This window comes from Oncorhynchus tshawytscha, linkage group LG02, assembly GCF_018296145.1.
Source record: "Oncorhynchus tshawytscha isolate Ot180627B linkage group LG02, Otsh_v2.0, whole genome shotgun sequence".
NCBI lineage: Eukaryota > Metazoa > Chordata > Actinopteri > Salmoniformes > Salmonidae > Oncorhynchus > Oncorhynchus tshawytscha.
Genome location: NC_056430.1, coordinates 10290216 through 10313697, shown reverse-complemented (window position 1 = coordinate 10313697; position 23482 = coordinate 10290216). Strand labels below are relative to the sequence as shown.

The window sequence follows — 23482 nt, the reverse complement described above, 5'->3', positions numbered from 1 at the left end:
GTAGATAACCTGTAGCCAGTGGGTTTGGTAACGAGTATGAAGCGAGGGCCAGCAAACGAGAGCGTACAGGTCGCATTGATGAGTAGTATATGGGGCTTTGGTGGCAAAACGGATGGAACTGTGATAGACTACATCCAGTTTGCTGAGTAGTGTTGGGAGGCTATTTTATAGATAGACACTTTAATCATATCTACATGTACATACTACCTCAAATCAGCCCGACTAACCAGTGACTAACCAGTCTCTACTGTGTGTAGCCTCTCTACTGTGTATAGCCTCTCTACTGTATATAGCCTCTCTACTGTGTGTAGCCTCTCTACTGTATATAGCCTCTCTACTGTGTGTAGCCTCTCTACTGTGTGTAGCCTCTCTACTGTATATAGCCTCTCTACTGTGTGTAGCCTCTCTACTGTATATAGCCTCTCTCCTGTATATAGTCTCTCTACTGTATGTAGCCTCTCTACTGTGTGTAGCCTCTCTACTGTGTGTAGCCTCTCTACTGTATATAGCCTCTCTACTGTGTATAGCCTCTCTACTGTGTGTAGCCTCTCTACTGTGTATAGCCTCTCTCCTGTATATAGCCTCTCTACTGTGTGTAGCCTCTCTACTGTATATAACCTCTCTACTGTATATAATCTCTCTACTGTGTGTAGCCTCTCTACTGTATATAACCTCTCTACTGTATATAACCTCTCTACTGTATATAGCCTCTCTACTGTGTATAGCCTCTCTACTGTATATAGCCTCTCTCCTGTATATAGTCTCTCTACTGTATGTAGCCTCTCTACTGTATATAGCCTCTCTACTGTATATAGCCTCTCTACTGTATATAACCTCTCTACTGTATATAGCCTCTCTACTGTATATAGTCTCTCTACTGTATATAGCCTCTCTACTGTATATAGCCTCTCTACTGTGTGTAGCCTCTCTACTGTGTGTAGCCTCTCTACTGTATATAGCCTCTCTACTGTATATAACCTCTCTACTGTATATAGCCTCTCTACTGTATATAACCTCTCTACTGTGTGTAGCCTCTCTACTGTATATAGCCTCTCTACTGTATATAGCCTCTCTACTGTGTGTAGCCTCTCTACTGTGTGTAGCCTCTCTACTGTATATAGCCTCTCTACTGTGTATAGCCTCTCTACTGTGTGTAGCCTCTCTACTGTATATAGCCTCTCTACTGTGTATAGCCTCTCTACTGTATATAGCCTCTCTCCTGTATATAGCCTCTCTACTGTATGTAGCCTCTCTACTGTGTGTAGCCTCTCTACTGTATATAACCTCTCTACTGTATATAGTCTCTCTACTGTATATAGCCTCTCTACTGTATATAGTCTCTCTACTGTATATAGTCTCTCTACTGTGTATAACCTCTCTACTGCATGTAGCCTCTCTACTGTGTATAACCTCTCTACTGTATATAACCTCTCTACTGTATATAGCCTCTCTACTGTATATAACCTCTCTACTGTATATAACCTCTACTGTATATAGCCTCTCTACTGTCTATAGCCTCTCTACTGTATATAGCCTCTCTACTGTATATAGCCTCTCTACTGTATATAGCCTCTCTACTGTATATAGCCTCTCTACTGTATATAGCCTCTCTACTGTATATAGCCTCTCTACTGTATATAGCCTCTCTACTGTATATAGCCTATCTACTGTATATAACCTCTCTACTGTATATAGCCTCTCTACTGTATATACCCTCTCGACTGTATATAACCTCTCTACTGTATGTAGCCTCTCTACTGTATATAGCCCCTCTACTGTATATAGCCTCTCTACTGTATATAGCCTCTCTACTGTGTATAGCCTCTCTACTGTATATAGCCTCTCTACTGTATATAGCCTCTCTACTGTATATAGCCTCTCTACTGTATATAGCCTCTCTACTGTATATAGCCTCTCTACTGTATATAGCCTCTCTACTGTATATAGCCTCTATACTGTATATAGCCTCTCTACTGTATGTAGCCTCTCTACTTTTATAGCCTCTCTACTGTGTAAAGCCTCTCTACTGTATATAGCCTCTCTACTGTATATAGCCTCTCTACTGTATATAGCCTCTCTACTGTATATAGCCTCTCTACTGTATATAGCCTCTCTACTGTATATAGCCTCTCTACTGTATATAGCCTCTCTACTGTATATAGCCTCTCTACTGTGTATAGCCTCTCTACTGTGTATAGCCTCTCTGTATATAACCTGTATATAACCTCTCTACTGTATATAGCCTCTCTACTGTATATAGCCTCTCTACTGTATGTAGCCTCTCTACTGTGTACAGCCTCTCTACTGTATATAGCCTCTCTACTGTATATAGCCTCTCTACTCTGTGTAGCCTCTCTACTGTATATAGCCTCTCTACTGTATATAGCCTCTCTACTGTATATAGCCTCTCTACTGTATATCGCCTCTCTACTGTGTGTAGCCTCTCTACTGTATATAGCCTCTCTACTATATATAACCTCTCTACTGTATATAACCTCTCTACTGTATATAACCTCTCTACTGTATATAGCCTCTCTACTGTATATAGTCTCTCTACGGTATATAGCCTCTCTACTGTATATAGCCTCTCTACTGTGTGTAGCCTCTCTACTGTGTGTAGCCTCTCTACTATATATAGCCTCTCTACTGTGTGTAGCCTCTCTACTGTGTGTAGCCTCTCTACTGTATATAGCCTCTCTACTGTGTGTAGCCTCTCTACTGTATATAGCCTCTCTCCTGTATATAGTCTCTCTACTGTATGTAGCCTCTCTACTGTGTGTAGCCTCTCTACTGTATATAACCTCTCTACTGTATATAGTCTCTCTACTGTATATAGCCTCTCTACTGTATATAGCCTCTCTACTGTATATAGTCTCTCTACTGTATATAACCTCTCTACTGTATATAGCCTCTCTACTGTGTATAACCTCTCTACTGTATATAACCTCTCTACTGTATATAGCCTCTCTACTGTATATAACCTCTCTACTGTATATAACCTCTACTGTATATAGCCTCTCTACTGTCTATAGCCTCTCTACTGTATATAGCCTCTCTACTGTATATAGCCTCTCTACTGTATATAGCCTCTCTACTGTATATAGCCTCTCTGTACTGTGTATAGCCTCTCTACTGTATATAACCTCTCTACTGTATATAGCCTCTCTACTGTATATAGCCTCTCTACTGTATATAGCCTCTCTACTGTATATAGCCTCTCTACTGTATATAGCCTCTCTACTGTATATAGCCTCTCTACTGTATATAGCCTCTCTACTGTATATAGCCTCTCTACTGTATATAGCCTCTCTACTGTATATAGCCTCTCTACTGTATATAGCCTCTCTACTGTATATAGCCTCTCTACTGTATATAGCCTCTCTACTGTATATAGCCTCTCTACTGTATATAGCCTCTCTACTGTATATAGCCTCTCTCCTGTATATACCCTCTCTACTGTATATAGCCTCCCTACTGTATATGACCTCTCTACTGTATATAGCCTCTCTACTGTGTGTGTAGCCTCTCTACTGTATATAACCTTCTACTGTATATAACCTCTCTACTGTGTGTAGCCTCTCTACTGTGTATAGCCTCTCTACTGTATATAGCCTCTCTACTGTGTATAGCCTCTCTACTGTATATAGCCTCTCTACTGAGTGTAGCCTCTCTACTGTGTGTAGCCTCTCTACTGTATATAGCCCCTCTACTGTGTAGCCTCTCTACTGTATATAGCCTCTCTACTGTATATAGTCTCTCTACTGTATATAGCCTCTCTACTGTGTATAGCCTCTCTACTGTATATAGCCTCTCTACTGTGTATAGCCTCTCTACTGTGTGTAGCCTCTCTACTGTGTATAGCCTCTCTACTGTGGAGAGCCTCTCTACTGTGTATAGCCTCTCTACTGTATATAGCCTCTCTACTGTATATAACCTCTCTACTGTATATAGCCTCTCTACTGTGTATAGCCTCTCTACTGTGTATAGCCTCTCTACTGTGTGTAGCCTCTCTACTGTATATAACCTCTCTACTGTATATAGCCTCTCTACTGTATATAGCCTCTCTACTGTATATAGCCTCTCTACTGTATATAGCCTCTCTACTGTATATAGCCTCTACTGTATATAGCCTCTCTACTGTATATAGCCTCTCTACTGTATATAGCCTCTCTACTGTACATAGCCTCTCTACTATACATAGCCTCTCTACTGTATATAACCATTCTACTGTATATAGCCTCTCTACTGTATATAACCTCTCTACTGTATATAACCTCTCTACTGTATATAACCTCTCTACTGTATATAACCTCTCTACTATATATAACCTCTCTACTGTATATAGCCTCTCTACTGTACATAGGCTCTCTACTGTATATAGCCTCTCTACTGTATTAACCTCTCTATTGTATATAACCTCTCTACTGTATATAGCTCTCTACTGTATATAGCCTCTCTCCTGTATATAGTCTCTCTACTGTATGTAGCCTCTCTACTGTGTGTAGCCTCTCTACTGTATATAGCCCCTCTACTGTGTGTAGCCTCTCTACTGTATATAGCCTCTCTCCTGTATATAGTCTCTCTACTGTATGTAGCCTCTCTACTGTGTGTAGCCTCTCTACTGTATATAGCCTCTCTACTGTGTGTAGCCTCTCTACTGTGTGTAGCCTCTCTACTGTGTGTAGCCTCTCTACTGTGGAGAGCCTCTCTACTGTGTGTAGCCTCGCTACTGTATATAGCCTCTCTACTATATATAACCTCTCTACTGTATATAGCCTCTCTACTGTGTGTAGCCTCTCTACTGTGTATAGCCTCTCTACTGTGTGTAGCCTCTCTACTGTATATAGCCTCTCTACTGTATATAGCCTCTCTACTGTATATAGCCTCTCTACTGTATATAGCCTCTCTACTGTGTGTAGCCTCTCTACTGTATATAGCCTCTCTACTATATATAACCTCTCTACTGTATATAACCTCTCTACTGTATATAACCTCTCTACTGTATATAGCCTCTCTACTGTATATAGTCTCTCTATGTATATAGCCTCTCTACTGTATATAGCCTCTCTACTGTGTATAGCCTCTCTACTGTGTGTAGCCTCTCTACTATATATAGCCTCTCTACTGTGTATAGCCTCTCTACTGTGTGTAGCCTCTCTACTGTATATAGCCTCTCTACTGTATATAGCCTCTCTACTGTATATAGCTATATAGCCTCTCTACTGTATATAGCCTCTCTACTGTATATAGCCTCTCTACTGTATATAGCCTCTCTACTGTATATAGCCTCTACTGTATATAGCCTCTCTACTGTATATACCCTATCTACTGTATATAGCTTTGCTACTGTATATAGCCTCTCTACTGTGTATAACCTCTCGACTGTATATAGCCTCTCTACAGTATATAGCCACTCTACTGTATATAACCTCTCTACTGTTATAACCTCTCTACTGTATATAGCCTCACTACTGTATATACCCTCTCTACTGTATATACCCTCTCTACTGTATATACCACTCTACTGTATATACCCTCTCTACTGTATATAGCCTCTCTACTGTATATACCCTCTCTACTGTATATACCCTCTCTACTGTATATAGCCTCTCTACTGTATATAGCCACTCTACTGTATATAGCCTCTCTACTGTATATAGCCTCTCTACTGTATATAGCCTCTCTACTGTATATAGCCTCTCTACTGTATATAGCCTCTCTACTGTATATAGCCTCTCTACTGTATATAGCCTCTCTACTGTATATAGCCTCTCTACTGTATATAGCCTCTACTGTATATAGCCTCTCTACTGTATATAGCCTCTCTACTGTATATAGCCTCTCTACTGTATATAGCCTCTCTACTGTATATAACCTCTCTACTGTGTGTAGCCTCTCTACTATTATAGCCTCTCTACTGTGTGTAGCCTCTCTACTATTATAGCCTCTCTACTGTATATAGCCTCTCTACTGTGTGTAGCCTCTCTACTGTGTATAGCCTCTCTACTGTATATAGCCTCTCTACTGTATATAGCCTCTCTACTGTTATAGCCTCTCTACTGTGTGTAGCCTCTCTACTGTGTGTAGCCTCTCTACTGTATATAGCCTCTCTACTGTGTATAGCCTCTCTACTGTATATAGCCTCTCTACTGTATATAGCCTCTCTACTGTATGTAGCCTCTCTACTGTGTGTAGCCTCTCTACTGTATATAGCCTCTCTACTGTGTGTAGCCTCTCTACTGTGTGTAGCCTCTCTACTGTGTGTAGCCTCTCTACTGTGGAGAGCCTCTCTACTGTGTGTAGCCTCGCTACTGTATATAGCCTCTCTACTATATATAACCTCTCTACTGTATATAGCCTCTCTACTGTGTGTAGCCTCTCTACTGTGTGTAGCCTCTCTACTGTGTGTAGCCTCTCTACTGTATATAACCTCTCTACTGTATATAGCCTCTCTACTGTATATAGCCTCTCTACTGTATATAGCCTCTCTACTGTATATAGCCTCTCTACTGTGTGTAGCCTGTCTACTGTGTGTAGCCTCTCTACTGTATATAGCCTCTCTACTGTATATAGCCTCTCTACTGTATATAGCCTCTCTACTGTATATAGCCTCTCTACTGTGTGTAGCCTCTCTACTGTATATAGCCTCTCTACTATATATAACCTCTCTACTGTATATAACCTCTCTACTGTATATAACCTCTCTACTATATATAACCTCTCTACTGTATATAACCTCTCTACTGTATATAGCCTCTCTACTGTATATAGTCTCTCTACTGTGTATAGCCTCTCTACTGTATATAGCCTCTCTACTGTATATAGCCTCTCTACTGTATATAGCCTCTCTACTGTATATAGCCTCTCTACTGTATATAGCCTCTCTACTGTGTATAGCCTCTCTACTGTATATAGCCTCTCTACTGTGTGTAGCCTCTCTACTGTATATAGCCTCTCTCCTGTATATAGTCTCTCTACTGTATGTAGCCTCTCTACTGTGTGTAGCCTCTCTACTGTATGTAGCCTCTCTACTGTGTGTAGCCTCTCTACTGTATATAGCCTCTCTACTGTGTGTAGCCTCTCTACTGTGTGTAGCCTCTCTACTGTGTATAGCCTCTCTACTGTGTGTAGCCTCTCTACTGTATATAGCCTCTCTACTGTATATAACCTCTCTACTGTATATAGCCTCTCTACTGTGTGTAGCCTCTCTACTGTGTGTAGCCTCTCTACTGTGTGTAGCCTCTCTACTGTATATAACCTCTCTACTGTATATAGCCTCTCTACTGTATATAGCCTCTCTACTGTATATAGCCTCTCTACTGTGTGTAGCCTCTCTACTGTATATAGCCTCTCTACTGTACATAGCCTCTCTACTGTATATAGCCTCTCTACTGTATATAGCCTCTCTACTGTATATAGCCTCTACTGTATATAGCCTCTCTACTGTGTATAGCCTCTCTACTGTGTGTAGCCTCTCTACTGTATATAGCCTCTCTACTGTGTATAGCCTCTCTACTGTATATAGCCTCTCTACTGAGTGTAGCCTCTCTACTGTGTGTAGCCTCTCTACTGTATATAGCCCCTCGACTGTGTGTAGCCTCTCTACTGTATATAGCCTCTCTCCTGTATATAGTCTCTCTACTGTAATGTGCCTCTCTACTGTGTGTAGCCTCTCTACTGTATATAGCCTCTCTACTGTGTGTAGCCTCTCTACTGTATATAGCCTCTCTCCTGTATATAGCCTCTCTACTGTATATAGCCTCTCTACTGTGTGTAGCCTCTCTACTGTATATAGCCTCTCTACTGTATATAGCCTCTCTACTGTATATAGCCTCTCTACTGTATATAACCTCTCTACTGTGTATAGCCTCTCTACTGTATATAGCCTCTCTCTGTATATAGTCTCTCTACTGTATGTAGCCTCTCTACTGTGTGTAGCCTCTCTACTGTGTGTAGCCTCTTACTGTGTGTAGCCTATCTACTGTATATAGCCTCTCTACTGTATATAGCCTCTCTACTGTGTATAGCCTCTCTACTGTATATAGCCTCTCTACTGTGTGTAGCCTCTCTACTGTATATAGCCTCTCTCCTGTATATAGTCTCTCTACTGTATATAGCCTCTCTACTGTGTGTAGCCTCTCTACTGTGTGTAGCCCCTCTACTGTGTATAGCCTCTCTACTGTATATAGCCTCTCTACTGTATATAGTCTCTCTACTGTATATAGCCTCTCTACTGTGTGTAGCCTCTCTACTGTGTGTAGCCTCTTTACTGTGTATAGCCTCTCTACTGTATATAGCCTCTCTACTGAGTGTAGCCTCTCTACTGTGTGTAGCCTCTCTACTGTATATAGCCCCTCTACTGTGTGTAGCCTCTCTACTGTATATAGCCTCTCTCCTGTATATAGTCTCTCTACTGTATGTAGCCTCTCTACTGTGTGTAGCCTCTCTACTGTGTGTAGCCTCTTTACTGTGTGTAGCCTATCTACTGTATATAGCCTCTCTACTGTGTATAGCCTCTCTACTGTGTGTAGCCTCTCTACTGTATATAGCCTCTCTACTGTGTGTAGCCTCTCTACTGTATATAACCTCTCTACTATATATAACTTCTCTCCTGTATATAGCCTCTCTACTGTATATAGCCTCTCTACTGTATATAGCCTCTCTACTGTATATAGCCTCTCTACTGTGTGTAGCCTCTCTACTGTATATAACCTCTCTACTATATATAACTTCTCTCCTGTATATAGCCTCTCTACTGTATATAGCCTCTCTACTGTATATAGCCTCTCTACTGTATATAGCCTCTCTACTGTGTGTAGCCTCTCTACTGTATATAGCCTCTCTACTATATATAACCTCTCTACTGTATATAACCTCTCTACTGTATATAGCCTCTCTACTATATATAACCTCTCTACTGTATATAGCCTCTCTACTGTGTATAGCCTCTCTACTGTGTATAGCCTCTCTACTGTGTATAGCCTCTCTACTGTATATAACCTCTCTACTGTATATAGCCTCTCTACTGTATATAGCCTCTCTACTGTATATAGCCTCTCTACTGTGTGTAGCCTCTCTACTGTATATAGCCTCTACAGTACATAGCCTCTCTACTGTATATAGCCTCTCTACTGTATATAGCCTCTCTACTGTATATAGCCTCTCTACTGTGTGTAGCCTCTCTACTGTATATAGCCTCTCTACTGTGTGTAGCCTCTCTACTGTATATAGCCCCTCTACTGTGTGTAGCCTCTCTACTGTATATAGCCTCTCTACTGAGTGTAGCCTCTCTACTGTGTGTAGCCTCTCTACTGTATATAGCCTCTCTACTGTGTATAGCCTCTCTACTGTATATAGCCTCTCTCCTGTATATAGTCTCTCCTGTAATGTGCCTCTCTACTGTGTATAGCCTCTCTACTGTATATAGCCTCTCTACTGTGTATAGCCTCTCTACTGTATATAGCCTCTCTACTGTATATAGCCTCTCTACTGTATATAGCCTCTCTACTGTGTATACCCTCTCTACTGTATATAGCCTCTCTACTGTATATAGCCTCTCTACTGTATATAACCTCTCTACTGTATATAACCTCTCTACTGTGTATAGCCTCTCTACTGTATATAGCCTCTCTACTGTATATAGCCTCTCTACTGTATATAGCCTCTCTACTGTATATAGCCTCTCTACTGTATATAGCCTCTCTACTGTATATAGCCTCTCTACTGTATATAGCCTCTCTACTGTATATAGCCTCTCTACTGTATATAGCCTCTCTCCTGTATATAGTCTCTCTACTGTATATAGCCTCTCTACTGTATATAGCCTCTCTACTGTGTATAGCCTCTCTACTGTGTATAGCCTCTCTACTGTATATAGCCTCTCTACTGTATATAGCCTCTCTACTGTGTATAGCCTCTCTGTGTATACTGTATATAGCCCTCTACTGTATATAGCCTCTCTACTGTATATAGCCTCTCTCCTGTATATAGTCTCTCTGCTGTATATAGCCTCTCTACTGTATATAGCCTCTCTACTGTGTATAGCCCTCTCTACTGTATATAGCCTCTCTACTGTGTATAGCCTCTCTACTGTATATAGCCTCTCTACTGTATATAGCCTCTCTACTGTGTATAGCCTCTCTACTGTGTATAGCCTCTCTACTGTATATAGCCTCTCTACTGTATATAGCCTCTCTACTGTATATAGCCTCTCTACTGTGTATAGCCTCTCTACTGTGTGTAGCCTCGTTACTGTGTGTAGCCTCTCTACTGTATATAGCCTCTCTACTGTATATAGCCTCTCTACTGTATGTAGCCTCTCTACTGTATATAGCCTCTCTACTGTGTATAGCCTCTTTACTGTATATAGCCTCTCTACTGTATATAGCCTCTCTACTGTATATAGCCTCTCTACTGTGTGTAGCCTCTCTACTGTATATAGCCTCTCTACTGTATATAGCCTCTCTCTACTGTATATAACCTCTCTACTGTATATAACCTCTCTCCTGTATATAGCCTCTCTACTGTATATAGCCTCTCTACTGTATATAGCCTCTCTACTGTATATAGCCTCTCTACTGTGTATAGCCTCTCTACTGTATATAGCCTCTCTACTATATATAACCTCTCTACTGTATATAACCTCTCTACTGTATATAGCCTCTCTACTGTATATAGCCTCTCTACTGTATATAGCCTCTCTACTGTATATAGCCTCTCTACTGTATATAGCCTCTCTACTGTATATAGCCTCTCTACTGTGTATAGCCTCTCTACTGTATATAGCCTCTCTACTGTGTGTAGCCTCTCTACTGTATATAGCCTCTCTACTGTATATAGTCTCTCTACTGTATATAGCCTCTCTACTGTATATAGCCTCTCTACTGTGTGTAGCCTCTCTACTGTGTGTAGCCTCTCTACTGTATATAGCCTCTCTACTGTATATAGCCTCTCTTCTGTGTATAACCTCTCTACTGAATATACCCCCTCTACTGTGTATAGCCTCTCTACTGTATATAGTCTCTCTACTGTATATAGCCCCTCTACTGTATATAGCCTCTCTACTGTGTATAACCTCTGTACTGTATATAACCTCTCTACTGTATATAGCCTCTCTACTGTATATAACCTCTCTACTGTATATAGTCTCTCTACTGTATATAACCTCTCTACTGTATATAGCCTCTCTACTGTATATAGCCTCTCTACTGTATATAGCCTCTCTACTGTATAAAAATCAAATCAAATCAAATTTTATTTGTCACATACACATGGTTAGCAGATGTTAATGCGAGTGTAGCGAAATGCTTGTGCTTCTAGTTCCGACAATGCAGTAATAACGAACAAGTAATCTAACTAACAATTCCAAAAAACTACTGTCTTATACACAGTGTAAGGGGATAAAGAATATGTACTGGATATATGAATGAGTGATGGTACAGAGCAGCATAGGCAAGATACAGTAGATGATATAGTACAGTATATACATATGAGATAAGTATGTAAACCAAGTGGCATAGTTAAAGTGGCTAGTGATACATGTATTACATAAGGATGCAGTCGATGATATAGACCTACTCTATCTACGTATGCATATGAAATGAATAATGTAGGGTAAGTAACATTATATAAGGTAGCATTGTTTAAAGTGGCTAGTGATATATTTACATCATTTCCCATCAATTCCCATTATTAAAGTGGCTGGAGTAGAGTCAGTGTCATTGATAGTGTGTTGGCAGTAGCCACTCAATGTTAGTGGTGGCTGTTTAACAGTCTGATGGCCTTGAGATAGAAGCTGTTTTTCAGTCTCTCGGTCCCAGCTTTGATGCACCTGTACTGACCTCGCCTTCTGGATGACAGCGGGGTGAACAGGCAGTGGCTCGGGTGGTTGATGTCCTTGATGATCTTTATGGCCTTCCTGTATATAGCATCGGGTGTATGTAGGTGTCCTGGAGGGCAGGTAGTATATAACCTCTATAACCTCTCTACTGTATATAACCCCTCTGATGCGTTGTGCAGACCTCACTACCCTCTGTATATAGCCTTACGGTTGAGGGCGGTGCAGTATGCCATACCAGGCGGTGATACAGCCCGCCAGGATGCTCTCTACTGTATATAACATCTGTAGAAGTTTGTAGAGCTTTTGGTGACAAGCCTCTTTCTTCAGCCTCCTGAGGTTGAAGAGGCGCTGCTCGCCTTCCTCACGATGCTGTCTGTGTGAGTGGACCAATTCAGTTTGTCTGTGATGTGTATGCCGAGGAACTTAAAACTTGCTACCCTCTCCACTACTGTTCCATCGATGTGGATGGGGGGTACTGTTCCGTCTGCAGTTTCCTGAAGTCCACAATCATCTCCTTAGTTTTGTTGACGTTGAGTGTGAGGTTATTTTCCTGACACCACACTCCGTATATAACTCACCTCTACTCCCTGTAGGCCGTCTCGTCGTTGTTGGTAATCAAGCCTACCACTGTTGTGTAGTCCACAAACTTGATGATTGAGTTGGAGGCGTGCGTGGCCATGCAGTCGTGGGTGAACAGGGAGTACAGGAGAGGGCTCAGAACGCACTCTTGTGGGGCCCCAGTGTTGAGGATCAGTGGGGAGGAGATGTTGTTGCCTACCCTCACCACCTGGGGGCGGCCCGTCAGGAAGTCCTGTCCCAGTGCACAGGGCGGGGTCGAGACCCAGGGTCTCTACTGATGATAGCTTGGAGGGTACTATGGTGTTGAATGCCGAGCTGTAGTCGATGAACAGCATTCTCACATAGGTATTCCTCTTGTCCAGATGGGTTAGGGCAGTGTGCAGTGTGGTTGAGATTGCATCGTCTGTGGACCTATTTGGGTGGTAAGCAATTTAGAGTGGGTCTAGGGTGTCAGGTAGGGTGGAGGTGATATGGTCCTTGACTAGTCTCTCAAAGCACTTCATGATGATGGATGTGAGTGCTACTGGCGGTAGTCGTTTAGCTCAGTTACCTTAGCTTTCTTGGGAACAGGACAATGGTGGCCCTCTTGAAGCATGTGGGAACAGCAGACTGGTATAGGGATTGATTGAATATGTCCGTAAACACACCGGCCAGCTGGTCTGCTATGCTCTGAGGGCGCGGCTGGGGATGCCTCTGGGTCTGCAGCCTTGCTAGGGTTAACACGTTTAAATGTCTTACTCACTTCTCTGCAGTGAAGGAGAGACCTCATGTTTCGTTGCAGGCAGTGTCAGTGGCACTGTATTGTCCTCAAAGCGGGCAAAAAAGTTATTTAGTCTGCCTGGGAGCAAGACATCCTGGTCCGTGACTGGGCTGGGTTTCTTCCTGTAGTCCGTGATTGACTGCAGACCCTGCCACATGCCTCTTGTGTCTGAGCCGTTGAATTGAGATTCTACTTTGTCTCTGTACTGGCGCTTAGCTTGTTTGATAGCCTTGCGGAGGGAATAGCTGCACTGTTTGTATTCAGTCATGTTACCAGACACCTTGCCCTGATTAAAAGCAGTGGTTCGCGCCTTCAGTTTCACACGAATGCTGCCATCAATCCACGTATATAGCCTCGCTACTGTATATAACCTCTCTACTGTATAAAGCCTCGCTACTGTATATAGCCTCTCTACTGTGTGTAGCCTCTCTACTGTGTATAGCCTCTCTACTGTGTATAGCCTCTCTACTGTATATAGCCTCTCTACTGTATATAGCCTCTCTACTGTATATAGCCTCTCTACTGTATATAGCCTCTCTACTGTATATAGCCTCTCTACTGTATAAAGCCTCTACTGTATATAGCCTCTCTACTGTATATAGCCTCTCTACTGTATAAAGCCTCTCTACTGTCTATAGCCTCTCTACTGTATATAGTCTCTCTACTGTATATAGCCTCTCTACTGTATATAGCCTCTCTACTGTTATTTTTCCACTGTCTTTTTATTGACCGAGAGACCTAATTTTAGCTACAAAAGGCAAATAAAAAAATGCTAAACAAGAATGCATACAAGAAATACACTATCAATTATTTACACAAGAAACTAAAAAGGCTATAATTACTCGCTAGGTTACTTGCTACTTGTCGATTACATTTTTTCCCACCCTGGACCGTGAGTGATTACGTCAACGCTTGCAACAGGATGTGTAGTTCTGTATGATAGCCACATTAGCGGCTAATCAGCATGTTATCTTTTTGTGGGTAATTACAGGTGAATATATTCATAAGTTACCTTGTCCGAGAGATTTGCGCAGTTGTCAAAACATCACCACAGGGTAAGCCTACACAAAACAGACCTTTTTATGAAGTAAAAAAAACAAACAATTAAAACAATTTCCAGGTTTTGCATCTAGGTTTTATGGGTATTATGACTCATACTGTGCTACTCAATACATGATTTTACTCCATTAAATTATTATAAAGTCAACAAGGGTAATTTTCCTAAATAAAAATTGTGTGATGTGCTTCAGCTGCCCAAAGTGTTGAAAAATATAGACTAGTAAAACAGTACAAGTAATGCTCTTTTGTTGAAGTGGGATAGTATTCTTCAGTGGAATAATGCCAGTAGAAGTAATGTAGCTAGTTCAAATGCAGTCCATGATCTTAAGTGCAACATTTTGTACGAATTGGATTGTACCATTTCATACAAATTGCAAAAAAAAAATGTACACAATTGGATGACATAGTACACAAAAACCGGGGACCCGTTATGACTCATTAGTACCACTTTAAAAACTACTGCCTGAAATTATTATTTTTTTTTAAATTGTGGAGCGTCACTTTAATCTTGAAGTAATTCACACAAATTATGATTTGTTTTTTGTTGCAACTAATCTGAAGAACTGTGAGGCGACGTAAAGCACGGAGATGCGCAGAAAACAGTGGTGCTGACACGCAGAAATCTGGAGGCGTGTCGCGTTTTTTTTGTTTGTTTATTTTGTATTTTCTTTAATAAAGCTTAATTAAGATTAAAGTTATTTTAGGTTTTAGTTATTTTAGTCACTGTATGCTTTATCTCTGATTTGTCTTTGGTTGGGCCTTCATTGCTTCGTGTAGCTCGTCTCACGCGTTGCTGTTTTGAGTCGACAGCGTTTTGACAGTCGCTCTCACCGTGTCGCAAGTAGCGTTTGGTTAGCCATCGAGCTAGTCCCCCGTGAATTGCTAGCTACCGTTATTAGTAACGGGTAAAGCCATTCGGAGGGGTGGTTGACGAGAGGTAGCTAACGTTAGCGAGCAAAACCGCATATCTGCATTTCGTCAATGGGCTCATGATAACAGGTGTTGTAGCTAACGTTAGGTAGTCGAATGAGCAGCTGTGACCTGACACCTGGTTGACAGCTACAGACGGAAGAAAAGGCTAAACCTGCTTGCTGCGTATTGTTGTCAGTGTGAGCTGTCCATATTAAACAGTCGGGAACTCGGCACCGGCAGCTGTTCGCCTGTCTGTGTACAAAGCAAAGCAGTCGGCACCGTTCGCTGCCTTTCGACTCGAAACAACCCCCTCGTCAAAAAATAAGAAGCTTTCATCTAGAGAAGACTCACTCTCTTAACGGTAAGCGAGAGGTTTTAAATATTCTACCAAACCACCGAGAGATCAGCTATTCTACCTACACAACACTGAACCAAATGCTTTTAATTTTTTTAAATATATTTTTATTCCACCTTTTATTTAACCAGGTAGGCAAGTTGAGAACAAGTTCTCATTTACAACTGCGACCTGGAGATGGCCTTGATCTGAAGCATTTCAGAGGATTCTCAATGAATTGTGAATAAAAGCAGTACAAAACAACAACATTACCACTCACTCATTGTTTTGATGTTGGGTAAACATCACCAACAACAATGCAACAGGATACTTAGTCTTCTGGTCTCAGTGTTGAGGAGTTGTGAACTACATCTAATTCAACTAGTAATATAACTATACTGAACAATTTTTTTTTTTAAATACAACAATTTCAAAGATTTTTCTGACTTACAGTTCATAGCAGTAAATTGAAATAAAGTAATTAGGCACTCATCTATGGATTTCACATGACTGGGCAGGGATGCAGCCATGGGTGGGCCTATGCCCTCCCACCCAGTGGGGAGCCAGGCCCAGCCAATCAGAATGAGTTTTTCCCACAAAATAACTTTATTACAGACAGAAACACTCAGACGAGGCTGCAGGTGAATTGGCTGGATGTGGAGGTTCCGGTGCTGGCGTGGTCTGTGGTTGTGAGGCCGTTTGGACATACTGCCAATTTCTCTATAACGACGTTGAAGGCATCTTATGGTAGAGAAATGAACATTAAATTCTCTGGCAACCACTCTGGTGGATATTCCTGCAGTCAGCATGCCAGCATACATTGTTCCTGTACCCAAGAAGGCAAAGATAACTGAACTAAATGACTATCGCCCCGTAGCACTCACTTCTGTCATCACGAAGTGCTTTGAGAGGCTAGTCAAGGATCGTATCACCGCCACCCTAGACCTACTTCAGTTTGCATACTGCCCCAACAGGTCCACAGATGAAGCAATCGCCATCACACTGCCCACTGCCCTATCCCATCTGGACAAAAGGAATCAAATCAAAATCAAATCAAATCAAATGTATTTATATAGCCCTTCGTACATCAGCTGATATCTCAAAGTGCTGTACAGAAACCCAGCCTAAAACCCCAAACAGCAAGCAATGCAGGTGTAGAAGCACGGTGGCTAGGAAAAACTCCCTAGAAAGGCCAAAACCTAGGAAGAAACCTAGAGAGGAACCAGGCTATGTGGGGTGGCCAGTCCTCTTCTGGCTGTGCCGGGTGGAGATTATAACAGAACATGGCCAAGATGTTCAAATGTTCATAAATGACCAGCATGGTCGAATAATAATAAGGCAGAACAGTTGAAACTGGAGCAGCAGCACAGTCAGGTGGAAGTTGAAACTGGAGCAGCAGCATGGCCAGGTGGACTGGGGACAGCAAGGAATACCTATTTAAGAATGCTGTTAATTGACTACAGCTCAGCATTCAACACCATAGTACCCTTCAAGTTCATCATCAAGCTGGAGGCCCTGGATCTGAACCCCGCCCTGTGCAAACTGGGTCGTGGACTTGCTGACGGGCTGCCCCTAGGTGGTGAAGGTAGGAAACAACATCTCCACTTTACTGACCCTCAACACAGGAGCCCCACAAGGGTGTGTGCTCAGCCCTCTCCTGTACTCCCTGTTCCACCCATGACTGCCTGGCCATGCACGCCTCCAACTCAATCATCAAGTTTGCAGATGACACAGCAGTAGTGGGCTTGATTACCAACAACGACGAGACAGCCTACAGGGAGGAGGTGAGGGCACTCGGAGTGTGGTGTCAGGAAAACAACCTCTCACTCAACACCAATAAAATAAAGATGATCGTGGACTTCATGAAACAGCAGAGGGAGCAGCCCTGCATCCACATTGAAGGGTCAGCAGTGGAAAAGGTGGAAAGTTTTAAGTTCCTGGGTGTACACATCACAGTCAAACTGAAATGGTCCACCCACGCAGACAGTGTGGTGAACCTCAGGATTGCTGAAGAAATGTGGCTTGTCACCCAAAACCCTGACAATTTTACAGATGCACAATCGAGTGCATCCTGTCGGGCTGCATCACCAGCACGGCAACTGCTCCGCCCACAACCGTAAGGCTCTCCAGAGGGTAGTGAGGTCTGCACAAAGCATCCCTGGGGGCAAACTACCTGCCCTTCATCATACTGCGCCCAATGTCACAGGAAGGCCAAAAACATCATCAAGGACAACAACCATCCGAGCCACTGCCTGTTCACACCACTATCATCCAGAAGGCGAGGTCAGTACAGGTGCATCAAAGCGGGGACCGAGAGATTTGAGAAACAGCTTCTATCTCAAGGCCATCAGACTGTTAAACAGCCACCACTAACACAGAGAGGCTGCTGCCTACATTGAGACCCAATCACTAGTCACTTTAAACAACGGCACTTTAAATAATGCCACTTTAATCATGTTTACATATCTTACATTACTCATATCACATGTATATACTGTATTTTATACCATCTATTGCATCTTGCCTATGCCGCTCGGCCATCGCTCATCCATATATTTATATATACATATTCTTATTCCATCCCTTTAGATTCGTGTGTATTAAGTAGTTGTTGGGAATTGTTAGATATTACTGCACTGTTGGAACTAGAAGCACAAGCATTTCGCTGCACTCGCATTAACATCTGCTAACCATGTGTATGTGACCAATAAAATTTGATTTGAATTGCACTTGAGACATCTGTGGCATTGTGTTGTGTGACAAAACTGCATATTTTAAAGTGGACTGTCGTTGTCCCCAGCACAAGGTGCGCCTGTGTAATGGTCATGCTGTTTAATCAGTTTCTTTATATGGCACACCTGTCAGGTAGATGGATTGTCTTGGCAAAGGAATAATCCTCACTAACAGGGATGTAAACATATTTGTGCACAATTTGAGAGAAGTAATATGTTTGTGCGTATGGAACATTTCTGGGATCTTTTATTTCAGCTCATGAAACATGGAACCAACACTTGTTACATTTTATATTTTTGTTCAGTGTTCATTTTGTAGTAACTTAGACTGGTGGTAGTTGAACTAAATTCAAATCTTGGTAGTATTTTCAGTAGTTCATTTTTTTGCTGTGTAGCTAACTACTGGAACCACAGACTACTTTGTTTTTTGTGTGCAAAAATGATCATTTTTACAAGTTTCAAACTGACAGCGACTCGATGCAGTTCTCCCACCCCAACGCTCTACCCGCTAGGCTACCTGCTGCGTTTGCCTGGGTAGATGCTGCCTAGTTCTCTAATTCTAAACTGCAGTCAGGTTGTTGTGGAAAGGCTATGTGGTTTTAGAGAATAAACTTGTGCTTTTTTTTCCTCATCCACCTCAGCTATTGGACTGGTGTCAATAGCCTAACTAGTCTTGGGTATATCAACATTAAACTCTTATGGAAATGTGCTATTTCTCTAGTCAAGTTGGACTTACTTTAGCCTGTTTTTTTATTTTGAATTGGAAAATGATAGAAATGATCAGTTTTGTTCCCTTGATGATGATTTTTTAACTGAAGGGTTTACGGACTAGATGACACAGGACGTTGAAAGGCCTATATAGATGGAAGTCGTATATAGTATTGGAACAAATTAATTTGTGTATTAAAGTATTCAAAAGTGTAGTATTTAGTCCCATATTCCTAGCATGCAACCTCAGCGTAATTATGTCATTTCAAATCCAAAGTGCTGGAATACAGAGCCAAAATAACACACACATGGTTACTGTCCCAATACTTCTGGAGCTCACTGTTTAGGCGGCCGTCAATTAGGCGGCCTAACAGTCAATTAGGCTATCCCTATCTCTCCATCAGTTTGTCTACCTGAGATCTGCTTCTGTATCTGTGTTTTTTCTCGCAGCATTAGCATTAGCATTAGCAGTATTAGCATTAGCAGTATTATCAGCAGCTGTATTAGCAGCTGCAGTATTAGCAGCAGCAGCAGCAGTAGCAGCAGCAGCAGTATTAGCAGCAGCAGTATTAGCAGCAGCAGTATTAGCAGCTGCAGTATTAGCATCAGCAGCATTAGCAGCAGCAGTTTTATCAGCAGCATTAGCATCAGCAGCATTAGCATCAGCAGCATTAGCAGCAGTAGTAGCAGCAGTAGCAGCAGCATTAGCAGCATTAGCATTAGCAGCATTAGCATTAGCAGCATTAGCATTAGCAGCAGCAGCATTAGCAGCAGCATTAGCAGCAGCAGCAGCAGCAGCATTAGCAGCAGCAGCATTAGCAGCAGCAGCATTAGCAGCAGCAGCATTAGCAGCAGCAGCATTACCAGCAGCAGCATTAGCAGCAGCAGCATTAGCAGCAGCAGCATTAGCAGCAGCATTAGCATTAGCAGCATTAGCAGCAGCATTAGCAGCAGCAGCATTAGCAGCAGCAGCATTAGCAGCAGCAGCATTAGCATTAGCAGCAGCATTAGCAGCAGCATTAGCAGCAGCATTAGCAGCAGCATTAGCAGCAGCATTAGCAGCAGCAGTATTAGCAGCAGCAGTATTAGCAGCAGCAGTATTAGCAGCAGCAGTATTAGCAGCAGCAGTATTAGCAGCAGCAGTATTAGCAGTCAGAGTTGCTTTCTCTAGAGAGATTTGAGGAGTTATTTATAGATCTCTCCCTAAGCACAGAGCTGAGGTACTACCGCTGCTGCTTCTCTCTTTCTCATGCATTCTTGCTCTCCCATCACTCTTTCTTCCTACTCTGCCCCTATTCTCTCTCCTCGCTATCCTCCTTGCTGTCTCTCCCCCCACTGCTTGCTAGATGTGAATAATTGATCAGAACTGGAGGGAAGAGGTGACTCGTTCCATGGTCCTGGGTCCAGACTTACATTGTGTGTGTGTGTGGTGTTTATTTGGCTACCCATTTAAAAAAAACACAAAAAAAACATGAGGTAGCAAAACACAGTCACATGTCAAATGCAACGATATACAAACAATGCAGTGTGTGTGTGTGTTTGTGTTTGCATGGCTGTGTCCTTCCATTACTGTCACTGCTGTGAAGGAGAGCATAAAGGCAGCGAGACACTCACTGAGACCAGACGTGATGGATTGAGGGAGATGAACTGGATCCGTTATCACTCCGTCACTATCAGATGAGCCACTAGAGGTCCGAACAAGCAGTACTAAATGCAGCAATTTTTTAAACATAATTTATATAAAAAAATTGTAATTTAAAAAAAAAAAATTGTTGTTGTTTTGAGCTTTTTCTAAATGGCAGAGAATTGGATTTGGCTGCTGGTCATTTTTGTTATTTTTTTAGGTGATTGTAAGTTTGTCCATTTAGAACCACTGTGTGGTAAACCATAGTGTATATCCTGCTAATGTCAATATGCTAACACATCTGCTGCCATGCTGTCCCCGACCTAGCCAGCCTATATGGACAGTACAACACACTGCATTTGTCTTACATTTCATTCCTACAATTACCTCCATAAGTTCAAACAGTTGATCTGGTTTGATTCCCTGAAATGCCATCATCAATGACCAAAGCAAGGCATTTACTAAAAAGCCCCAGTTGGTGGTTGAAAGCCAACTAGGCCCATCCACACCCTTATCTTCAGGTTACGTTATGCCCTGGCCTTCAATGCATACAACTATTTTCTGCACTCAAACTACTTTTTTACTCTGTGTTTCATAATGGTTGTATGGCTCCTTAATGACAGGGTTTCTCCTTAAAGCTGTGTATCCATCAGCCCCTGTTAATGTTAACCAATAAGCATAGTGTTTTTGTTGAGAAGACCGATTTTTCGGGATGTTTCATAGCCTGATAAACACTGCTGAAGCTCGGCCACCTTCCATCGCAGATTGGTGTCAGACTCTTAAGGAACATGCGGTGCTGTGACGGGGGCTTGTTGCCGTGCTGCGATGTGGGCTTGTTGCAGTTTGGGCTTGTTGCAGTGCTGCGGCTTGTTGCAGTGCTGAGGTGCTGCTGTGTGGGCTTGTTGCAGTGTGGGCTTGTTGAAGTGCTGCGGTGTGGGCTTGTTGCAGTGTGGGCTTGTTGCAGTGTTGCAGTGTGGGCTTGTTGCACTGTGGGCTTGTTGCACTGTGGGCTTGTTGCATTGTGGGCTTGTTGCATTGTGGGCTTGCTGCGGCAGGGGCTTGTTGCAGTTTGGGCTTGTTGCAGTGCTGCGGCTTGTTGCAGTGCTGAGGTGCTGTTGTGTGGGCTTGTTACAGTTTGGGCTTGTTGCAGTTTGGGCTTGTTGCAGTGCTGCGGCTTGTTGCAGTGCTGCGGTGCTGTTGTGTGGGCTTGTTGCAGTTTGGGCTTGTTGCAGTGCTGAGGTGCTGCTGTGTGGGCTTGTTGCAGTGTGGGCTTGTTGAAGTGCTGCGGTGTGGGCTTGTTGCAGTGTGGGCTTGTTGCAGTGTTGCAGTGTGGGCTTGTTGCAGTGTGGGCTTGATGCAGTGTTGCAGTGTGGGTTTGTTGCACTGTGGGCTTGTTGCAGTGTGGGCTTGTTGCAGTGGTGCTGTGGCAGGGGCTTGTTGCAGTTTGGGCTTGTTGCAGTGCTGCGGCTTGTTGCAGTGCTGAGGTGCTGTTGTGTGGGCTTGTTGCAGTTTAGGCTTGTTGCCGTGCTGCGGCTTTTTGCAGTTTGGGCTTGTTGCAGTGCTGAGGTGCTGCTGTGTGGGCTTGTTGCAGTGTGGGCTTGTTGAAGTGCTGCGGTGTGGGCTTGTTGCAGTGTGGGCTTGTTGCAGTGTTGCAGTGTGGGCTTGTTGCAGTGTGGGCTTGTTGCAGTGTGGGCTTGTTGCAGTGTGGGCTTGTTGCAGTGTTGCAGTGTGGGCTTGTTGCGGTGCTGTGGCAGGGGCTTGTTGCAGTTTGGGCTTGTTGCAGTGCTGCGGCTTGTTGCAGTGCTGAGGTGCTGTTGTGTGGGCTTGTTGCAGTTTGGGCTTGTTGCAGTGCTGTGGCTTGTTGCAGTGCTGTGGCTTGTTGCAGTGCTGTGGCTTGTTGCAGTGCTGCGGCTTGTTGCAGTGCTGAGGTGCTGTTGTGTGGGCTTGTTGCAGTGCTGCAGCTTGTTGCAGTTTGGGCTTGTTGCAGTGCTGCGGCTTGTTGCAGTTTGGGCTTGTTGCAGTGCTGCGGCTTGTTGCAGTGCTGCGGCTTGTTGCAGTGCTGAGGTGCTGTTGTGGGCTTGTTGGCTTGTTGTGTGGGCTTGTTGTGTGGGCTTGTTGCAGTTTGGGCTTGTTGCAGTGCTGGGCTTGTTGCAGTGCTGCGGCTTGTTGCAGTGCTGCGCAGTTGGGCTTGCAGTGCTGCGGCTTGTTGCAGTGCTGCGGCTTGTTGCAGTGCTGAGGTGCTGTGTGTGCAGTGCTGAGGTGCTGCAGTGCTGGGCTTGTTGCAGTGCTGCGGTGTGGGCTTGTTGCAGTGCTGCAGTGTGGTTTGCTTGTGCTGCAGTGCTGCAGTGTGGGCTTGTTGCAGTGCTGCAGTGTGGGCTGTTGCTGCGGTGTGGGCTTGCTGCAGTGCTGCGGCGTGGGCTTGTTGCAGTGCTGCGGTGTGGGCTTGTTGCAGTGCTGCAGTGTGGGCTTGTTGCAGTGCTGCAGTGTGGGCTTGCTGCGGTGTGGGCTTGCTGCAGTGCTGCGGTGTGGGCTTGTTGCAGTGCTGCGGTGTGGGCTTGTTGCAGTGCTGCGGTGTGGGCTTGTTGCAGTGTGGGCTTGTTGCAGTGAGGGCTTGTTGCAGTGAGGGCTTGTTCATCTTTAGGGAATTATCTTTTCCCCCACTAATCAGGTGTCTTGCTTGTTTTTCTAGCATGGTTTGTTTTTATCAGAGATGGAGGGAGGGAGAGGTCTCTGCTGTGCTTCATTCAGAAAAAGGAAGTGGAGTTGAGGTGTCCTTCCTTCCTCTCATTTACAAAACCCTTGCAGCAATATAGAAAAGAGTAGCTACGAAGTGTACAGCTCGCTAGGACAGTGGCTGACAGTGGTCCCAGACACGAAAATAAGCTTCAGCTAGCAGTAGCTAGTTAGCTGACAGTGGAGGATGGAATCTCCTCTC

At 43.4% G+C, this 23482-nt stretch overlaps 2 protein-coding genes across 7 annotated transcripts in view; one reads left to right on the top strand and one right to left on the bottom strand.

Moving 5' to 3' along the window:
- Positions 1-14838: 14838 nt before the first annotated feature.
- LOC112236798 (R3H domain-containing protein 2-like) overlaps positions 14839-23482 on the top strand; it is a 105290-nt gene continuing 96646 nt past the window's right edge. For all 6 annotated transcript variants that reach the window (XM_042330133.1, XM_042330123.1, XM_042330127.1 and 3 more), the window contains exon 1: positions 14839-15510. The gene's annotated coding sequence lies outside the window, so the exon portion shown is untranslated. The remainder of the gene's footprint in view (positions 15511-23482) is intronic.
- The window catches only part of LOC121840620 (adhesive plaque matrix protein-like), a 36292-nt gene continuing 34485 nt past the window's right edge, over positions 21676-23482 (bottom strand). Inside the window, exon 4 of the mRNA XM_042304966.1 lies at positions 21676-23157. Coding sequence (XP_042160900.1) covers positions 21676-23157 — 1482 coding nt within the window. The remainder of the gene's footprint in view (positions 23158-23482) is intronic.